General features: G+C 43.9%; 1 protein-coding gene across 1 annotated transcript; it reads right to left on the bottom strand.

The window, feature by feature from the left end:
• Positions 1 to 886: 886 nt before the first annotated feature.
• On the bottom strand, positions 887 to 6,127 carry LOC149251565 (uncharacterized). Its single transcript, XM_089453926.1, has 5 exons — positions 4,697 to 6,127; positions 4,196 to 4,576; positions 3,490 to 3,727; positions 1,694 to 3,216; positions 887 to 991 (listed from the first exon to the last, which is right to left on the bottom strand). The coding sequence occupies exons 1-5, from the start codon at positions 6,125 to 6,127 to the stop codon at positions 887 to 889; spliced, it is 3,678 nt and encodes a 1,225-aa protein (XP_089310052.1).
• Positions 6,128 to 9,043: the final 2,916 nt, after the last annotated feature.

Below are 9,043 nucleotides of genomic sequence, written 5' to 3'. Positions count from 1 at the left end.
CGAGATGCGAGTCCTTCACTGTAGCTGCTGTCTTCAATGGTCTGGTTCGGAAGCCCGTGGTAAGGGTTTATATTTTCATGAATTTGGCGAAGTAATCTTTTTAGTTTCCGATTTCTGAGCTCCGGTTCTGTGCAGGTGTTCACAACCACAAGGCTATCTTTCCTCCGAACGCGTCCAGGCCTCGAGGTAAACTCTCGTGCTATGTTTTATCATCCTCTGTCACCTGTTGTCGATGCTTACAGGATTTTTGTGCCTTTCAGCTTGTGGTATCGGTTTATGGCTCGGCAGCCTCCGTCGACCCTTGGGTAAGTCCACTATTCTCTTACTCTCGCATCTCACTGTCTTTACTTATCTCCTTCTGACATTTATTCTGGTTATGGAAATGCCTTAACTCATACGGTGGTTCTGTGCAGGTTGGTTGGGAGCTCTGCTCGCGAGGGTTTCAAATTCACAGTCTTCAACTTTCTCCAATCTCTGGTACCCTTGTGACCGGGTAGGGTCTACTCTTATTCCCGCGTTTCTTTAGGTTATGCAATATGGAATTGCCGTAGGTTTCTGTTGGTTAGGTTTTGTAGGGTAGCCGTGCCCCTTTGCTGGCATTTACATCCTCAGGTTTTCGTTCCTCTGTGTCAATGTATGACCTCCATGCAACAAGGTCTTAAACTTGTGCTATTACGGCGGTGCCGGTTTTGATATGTGACTCTGTTGTTATTTATTGAACTGTGGTTTACGAAAACTTATGAAATGTTGTATTAATGAAATCAATGGTTCTGGAACTATTACCTCTTTTAATAGTCGCTGTGTTTGATTTGCAAATGACCGTGTGACTCTTTGCGTTTGCCTGCGGGTTCTGGCCGCAACTTGACTTGACACGATGTCTGTGTCTTTACTTTATCCTCGTATTGTTTGTATGCATGTGCTGTTTGGCCGCCTTACGCTTCTTTGCTGTGTGATAGTCCTGACAATGTAACTTATGGTTTCGGCTTGATGCCTGTAACGCTTCAATATTTCTAGTTACAGCATGTGAATTTCATTCCATCTTAATTCGTTTTCAAAATAACAAATGTTTGTAATACTCAGAGGTATAATACGGAAAAGTAATGAACAGTAGTTTATATTCAGAAAAGGAAACAATGCTTCAGTTACAGAGGGTGTCTCTCTATACTGCTTGAATACTGTCTTGCTATATCTTCTTTACTCGTTCTGAGGTGAACCCCCCAAAAAAGGTTTTTCTTCCTTTTTAGCTACACTGAATATAACTGTTTAGAAACTAAATTCTACAACTGCTACCTGTTTCTTTAAACAATAAATTAACTAAAACAGTTGCTGGTTACCTAAGCTAACAACCAGTAACTTAACTTGTTCTGTAATTAAATAAAAGAAAAAGAAATGAACAATGATTAACTAAAAACAACAACCAATTTTTCTTTTGGTGACCTGTCCAAACACCCTTGAAGTCGTGTCCTGTTTCTGCACGAACCAGTCATTGATTCTCTGTCTCCTCGGAGCTGGATGCTCCTGCATCAGGCTCCCGGGGTGGCAAAAAGTCATGGCTCCGTTCCATGAGCTCGTCAACAGAGTAGCCTGCTTTAGTTATCTGCGCTGCGTCGAGCCAAGAACTGTCCTCTATTGGACGGTTCCGCCACTTGACCAAATATCGCAGATACTCCTTCCTGCGTGTGCGTCTAGCTACCTGTGTGTCCAGTATTCCTTCGATCTCAAGGGGTGGTGCCTTTGGTAGTTGTCTTGTCCAAGAACCTTCCTCATAGCTGTCTTTCTGTGGTGCTGTAGTTGCTGTATCGTCTTCTGAATTGGCTACATAGGGAAACAGATCTGCCACGTTGAAAATGGGAGAAATTCCAATTTCGGGCGGCAACTGTATTTCGTAAGCGTTCGCAGAAAATTTGCGGATGATTTTGCAAGGGCCGATCTTCTTAAATTTTAGCTTGTTATACTCCCGCTTCGGAAACCTCTCCTTACGTAAATACGCAAGGACTTCATCCCCAACGTTAAACTGAACTTCCCGACGCTTTGTGTCAGCTCGCTGCTTGTATTTCAGACTGCTGTCCTGTAATTTCAGCTTGACCTGTTCGTGTAAATTGCTCATTGCTTGAGCGAACTCTTCCCCATCAGCACTCCGCTTCTCAAGTTTCCCCAAATCCCGTAACTCATGCACTCCTCGCGGATGCATACCATACAAAATCTGGAACGGACTGTAACCGGTGCTGCGGTTAGGTGAATCGTTGTACGCGAACTCTGCTTGAGCAAGTACACGGTCCCACGTCCGGGAATTTCCTCCTGTCAAACTGCGAAGTAAGTTCCCTAGGCTTCTGTTTACGACTTCCGTCTGACCATCAGTCTGCGGATGATAAGCAGAGCTGAACTGCAATTGTGTATTTAACTTTTTCCACAGAGTTCTCCAAAAGTGACCTGTAAACTTTACATCCCGATCAGAGACGATGGATTTCGGGAGTCCATGTAACCGAACGACTTCAGTAAAGAATAGGTGTGCAATGTAGGTAGCGTCGCTGGTTTTCCTGCAAGGTACAAAATGTGCCATTTTTGAGAATCGGTCAACTACAACCATGACTGAATCGAAGCCCCGCTGTGTCTTTGGTAGACCCAAAACGAAGTCCATGCTCACTGAATCCCATGGTCGACTCGGAATCGGTAATGGTGAGTATAGACCAGTGTTTTGACTATGACCCTTTGCTAGTTGACAAACTCTGCATCTGCTCACGTACCTCTGCACATCTCGCTGCAATTTCGGCCAAAAATAAAAGTGCTGTACTTGAGCAACCGTCTTGTCGATACCAAAGTGTCCAGCCAGTCCTCCACTGTGCTTCTCCTGTATTATATTTTCCCGCATGGAACAGTTGGGTATGCACAGTTGTCCTCCTTTAAACAGCAGCCCTTCCTGCAAGTTATAATCTAGCCACATGCTATCATTCCTTATCAAAGGGTTTTGACAGGCTTCATATGCCTCCCCAAATTCGGTATCAGTTTGATACAGCTCCTTCAAATGTTCAAAACCCAGAACTTGCATTGTACTTTCCTGCAGAAGCAAGGTTCTTCTGCTCAGTGCATCTGCCACCTTATTTGCTTGGCCACTAATGTGCTTCAATACGAATGTAAAATTTTGCAGATACTCCACCCAAGCTGCATGTTTGTGGTTTAGTTTATGCTGTTGCATAATATACTGCAAGGCAGAATTATCTGTAAACAAAACAAACTCATCTCCCAATAGATAATGCCGCCAATGCTTCAACGCTTGTATGATTGCATAAAATTCTTTGTCGTAGGTTGAGTACTTCTGCCTGCTCTCATTTAGCTTTTCACTGAAGAAAGCGACCGGTCTGTCCTCTTGACTGAGGACTGCTCCAATGGCTGTCCCACTGGCGTCACAACGAACTTGAAAAAGTTTGTTGAAATCTGGCAGTCTCAATATTGGTCTTTCAGTAATCTTCTTCTTCAAAGTTTGAAAACTACTTTCTGCCGCTTCAGTCCAGTGAAAAGGCTGATTTGCCTTCTTGATCGTGTCCAACATAGGTGCGCAAATCTCGCTGAAATTTTTGATAAATTTCCTATAAAAACTGGCTAGTCCATGGAAACTCCGGACTTCAAATAAACTCCTTGGTGACGGCCAGCTAACTATGGCTGCCACCTTTTCCGGATCCATTTTTAGCTCATTCTCTGCAATAACAAACCCCAAATACACTAGCTCTCGCTGAAAAAAAGTACACTTTTTCAGATTAATCAGCAACTTGTTTTGCTGCAGCTTCCTCAACACACTCTGTAAATGCCTGAAATGATCCTCTTTAGTCCTGCTAAAAATCAAAATATCATCCAGGTAAACTATCACGAATTTCCCATTAAATTCTTTCAATACCTCATTCATCAAACGCATGAATGTGCTGGGAGCGTTACTCAATCCGAATGGCATCACCAGCCACTCATATAAGCCTTCATTTGTCTTGAAAGCTGTCTTCCACTCATCGCCTTCTCGTATTCGAATCTGATGATACCCACTCTTCAGATCAATTTTTGAGAAATGGGCTGCCCCACTCAAACAATCCATCATATCGTCCATCCTCGGTAAGGGAAACCTGTACCTGACAATAATTTTGTTTATGGCTATGGAGTCTGTGCACATTCGCCATTCTCCTCCCTTCTTTGGAGCCAAAACAGTCGGTACTGCACAAGGGCTCATACTCTCTCGAATCAACCCTTTATCAAGTAACTCCTGGACTTGCTTCCTAATTTCCTCATGATCCTTGGGACTCATACGGTAAGCAGCCTTATTTGGTAAGCTTGCACCTGGTATAAAGTCGATACAATGACTAATACCCCTCCTTGGTGGTAATTCATTTGGAAGATCATCCACCACTATGTCCCCAAATTCTTGCAGTAACTGCTGAACTTCCTCTGGCAAATCTGACAGCTGTGTGTGTAACACTACTGCCTTTGGTCTCCTTATGACAGCAAAGTTGATTTCGCTGTCCTCAATCTGTTTCACGAACTCCTTTCCTCCCAACAGCAGTGCCTTCACTCCACTGGTTTCTGCTGTATTTTCCTCCTTGATGGGTACAAGCGTGTGCTTTATCCCATCTTTAACAAACTTGTAGCAATTCTTTTTCCCGTCATGAACTGCACCTCTATCGAACTGCCAAGGTCGTCCCAACAGTAAGTGACAGACATCCATTGGCATGACATCACAAAGGATCTTATCCTTGTACTTGCCAATTTGAAATTCTACTTCACATTGTTCGTCAACTAACAGCTGATGTCCTTTTTGCAGCCATGACACTTTGTAGGGTGTAGGATGCTTTAATTTCTTCAGTCCCAACTTTTCCACCATCTCCACCGCCACAAGATTGTCCGTACTTCCACTATCTATAATCAATTTGCAGCACTTGCCCCGCGACTTGCAGACAGTGCGGAACAAAGCTTTACGCTGATCCGGTTCTGCAACCTCCTTTGCTGGTTTCAACAGCACTTTGTTCAACACCAAAGCTTCACCTGTCTCTGGTGCATTTTCTGCTTCCTGAGGTGTTGCCTCAGCATCCTCAGTCTGAACAACATAAGTCCCTCTTCCGCCTGCTGGTTCAGCTTCAGGACATTCATAAGACTTGTGCCCCCATTTGTGGCAGCGATAGCACTGGACAGCTCCTCTGCCCCGACCATTTCCTCGTCCTCGCTGGGGTGGTCGTCCTCCTCTCGTGCTATTGTCTTTTTCTGTTGCTCCAGCAGATTTAGAACTGCTGCTTTCTTCACTTGGGCCTGCACCTCGGCCTCTTCCAAATACTTTACCCTTTCCCCTGCCAGTTCCACCTCCTCTCCTGGCATTCTGCTTCCGGTTAATCTTTTCTTCCGCCTTCAGTGCAAACTGATAGGCTTCCTCCATTGTCCGGGGTGAAAGGATACCAATCTCATCTAAGATTTCCCCCCTTAAGCCATTCACAAATCTGGCTGTTTTCTCAGGGGTGTCCTCCACATAACCTGCTCGCAAATTTAACTTATAGAATTCTTCTGTAAATTCTTTCACAGTCATTCCTCTCTGCTTCAAGTTCTGCACCTGCCTGTACAACATAATCTGATAATCCTGTGGTAAGAATTTCTCTTTCAGTTTGGCCTCCATTCTAGACCATTTCTTTATAGGCTGTTTGTTAAGCCTCCTCCGTTCCGCCTGAACACTGTCCCACCACAAGGACGCATGTCCTTTCAGCTTGGTGGCGGCGAACTTCACCTGCTTATCTTCGCTGGTTTCCTCAAATTCAAAATACTTGTTGACTTCACTTAACCAATCCAACAACACGTCTGCGGACAGACTTCCGTCATAAGTCGACAACTCATGTTTTGGCTTATGACTTGACAGCAAGACCGACTTCAACAATCTAAATTCTGGTGTCACCCCCTCTAATTCCTCCTCTGGTTCAACTTCTTCTTCATCACTGTCATCTGCTGGGTTTCTTCTTCCCCCAGCTTCCACCACTGCCAATCTTTCACGCAAAACTCGAATCTCCTCTCGAAGTCCATCATCTACTACCCTCCGGACTACTCTTCCCCTTCCTCTTCCTCTTCCTCTTCCTCTTCCTCTTCCTTCACCTTCACCTTCTCCCTGTTCCATTGGTTCTAACTCAAGAAACTAGCTCTGATACCACTTATGATGGCCCAGCCCTGGTGACGTGGTCACAGCCACGTGACTCACCTCAGTCCCACGTGGTCACACTTGGGCGCGGACAAATATCTGCCCTCAATACCGGGGCGCATTTACAAACCTATCTGTCGGTTAAAAGGTTTGGTCACCGGTTCTCTCCGTCGAAAAGGCTTCCCGCCTTTGTTAAACCCTTAAGGGTTATTCTCGGCTCATTTACACTCTATCTCCCTACTGTTACCAGCTACGCGTTGTTATGGCTCTGCTCTCTGTGTGCTAACACACCATAACCCTCACTCTGTCACTGTTTGTGGCCTCTCGGCTCAGCTACACTCTGTCTCCCTACTGTTACCTGCTCTGCGTTGTTGTGGCACTGCTCTCGGCGCACTAACCCACCATATCCCTCACTCTGTCACTGATTGTGGCCCTGTTCGAGATGTGAGTCCTTCACTGTAGCTGCTGTCTTCAATGGTCTGGTTCGGAAGCCCGTGGTAAGGGTTTATATTTTCATGAATTTGGCGAAGTAATCTTTTTAGTTTCCGATTTCTGAGCTCCGGTTCTGTGCAGGTGTTCACAACCACAAGGCTATCTTTCCTCTGAACGCGTCCAGGCCTCGAGGTAAACTCTCGTGCTATGTTTTATCATCCTCTGTCACCTGTTGTCGATGCTTACAGGATTTTTGTGCCTTTCAGCTTGTGGTATCGGTTTATGGCTCGGCAGCCTCCGTCGACCCTTGGGTAAGTCCACTATTCTCTTACTCTCGCATCTCACTGTCTTTACTTATCTCCTTCTGACATTTATTCTGGTTATGGAAATGCCTTAACTCATACGGTGGTTCTGTGCAGGTTGGTTGGGAGCTCTGCTCGCGAGGGTTTCAAATTCACAGTCTTCAACTTTCTCCAATCTCTGGTACCCTTGTGACCGGGTAGGGTCTACTCTTATTCCCGCGTTTCTTTAGGTTATGCAATATGGAATTGCCGTAGGTTTCTGTTGGTTAGGTTTTGTAGGGTAGCCGTGCCCCTTTGCTGGCATTTACATCCTCAGGTTTTCGTTCCTCTGTGTCAATGTATGACCTCCATGCAACAAGGTCTTAGACTTGTGCTATTACGGCGGTGCCGGTTTTGATATGTGACTCTGTTGTTATTTATTGAACTGTGGTTTACGAAAACTTATGAAATGTTGTATTAATGAAATCAATGGTTCTGGAACTATTACCTCTTTTAATAGTCGCTGTGTTTGATTTGCAAATGACCGTGTGACTCTTTGCGTTTGCCTGCGGGTTCTGGCCGCAACTTGACTTGACACGATGTCTGTGTCTTTACTTTATCCTCGTATTGTTTGTATGCATGTGCTGTTTGGCCGCCTTACGCTTCTTTGCTGTGTGATAGTCCTGACAATGTAACTTATGGTTTCGGCTTGATGCCTGTAACGCTTCAATATTTCTAGTTACAGCATGTGAATTTCATTCCATCTTAATTCGTTTTCAAAATAACAAATGTTTGTAATACTCAGAGGTATAATACGGAAAAGTAATGAACAGTAGTTTATATTCAGAAAAGGAAACAATGCTTCAGTTACAGAGGGTGTCTCTCTATACTGCTTGAATACTGTCTTGCTATATCTTCTTTACTCGTTCTGAGGTGAACCCCCCAAAAAAGGTTTTTCTTCCTTTTTAGCTACACTGAATATAACTGTTTAGAAACTAAATTCTACAACTGCTACCTGTTTCTTTAAACAATAAATTAACTAAAACAGTTGCTGGTTACCTAAGCTAACAGCCAGTAACTTAACTTGTTCTGTAATTAAATAAAAGAAAAAGAAATGAACAATGATTAACTAAAAACAACAACCAATTTTTCTTTTGGTGACCTGTCCAAACACCCTTGAAGTCGTGTCCTGTTTCTGCACGAACCAGTCATTGATTCTCTGTCTCCTCGGAGCTGGATGCTCCTGCATCAATCCCCATAGACATATAATGTATCAATCAACAATCTTCTGGAAAACCAGAGAAGTCCCCAAAGGGCTAGGACTCTTGCGCTCGTATTAGTGTCAGAGCCTCCATTACAAGAAATCTTATAATGTCGATAATGATCCACCCTTAGCCACACTCCACGGCCATAGTTTCCTCTCTAAACAACACCATCGAAAAACCTCACTGGGTATAGTATGGGATGAGGACAAAACCTATGCGATAGATCCTTGACTTTTTGAGAGGGGTTCTTTATAGACTCCACCCATAATAATATGTCGCAAAACAAATTATTTATGTTAATATGCAACCCTTAAAAAATATTTCCATTCCAGGCTCTTCAAATTTCCCAGAAAATATAGAGAGGTGTCACCTGAAATTGTCCTCCACGCTCAATCCATCATCAAATACATTGCTCAATATTCAGAAATGTCTTGCAAGGAATGCTCAAGGAGAGGAATATATTGTTCCAGACTAGTATAGCAGTGGTGCATTCCATAAAAAGATGAACATTAGTCTCATTTGATTCAAATCATAAAGAGCATCTACCAAGCCTGCTAAAGCCCCTCTTACACAAATTTTCCCAAGTAAGAGTTTTGTTCTACTAGACTAGCCACACATATATGATAAATTTGATAGGAGCTTCTAATTTCCAAACTTTGTAGAACCAACAAGGATGGTTAAGAGCTAGAATATAGCATATAAGGTACCTGTATGTGTCTGCAACCTCCACCATGTTTGACCGCAACTTTCCTGCCCAAGTGATATGGTCCTCTCCCTGAGTTCTACAGAGTCTAGAACTTCTAAGAGAATGTATGTAAGCCTCCCATTCGACGGCTTGGATACTGTCTAGACCGCCAGACCAACCTCCCTAGCCAATTTCCATAATGGAAAACTGTCATACCAACGAGAAATAGCCT

Source organism: Pinus tabuliformis, chromosome 7 (assembly GCF_031772625.1).
Source record: "Pinus tabuliformis cultivar Carrire ecotype Pingquan chromosome 7, CPIR1, whole genome shotgun sequence".
NCBI classification, from domain to species: Eukaryota; Viridiplantae; Streptophyta; class Pinopsida; order Pinales; family Pinaceae; genus Pinus; species Pinus tabuliformis.
The sequence above is the reverse complement of the archived record's forward strand: the minus strand, read 5'-3'. Positions and strand labels throughout refer to the sequence as shown.

Bases quoted from the DNA above. Each gene is read 5' to 3' on its own strand.
- LOC149251565 (XM_089453926.1), bottom strand. From the start codon at position 6,127: ATGGAACAGGGAGAAGGTGAAGGTGAAGGAAGAGGAAGAGGAAGAGGA. The intron at 4,577-4,696 runs GTCTGTCACTTA...GTACCCATCAAG, and splicing joins GTGATGTCATGCCAATGGAT to GAGGAAAATACAGCAGAAAC. The intron at 3,217-3,489 runs GTAGTTTTCAAA...TTTTGTTTACAG, and splicing joins CTGGACTGAAGCGGCAGAAA to ATAATTCTGCCTTGCAGTAT.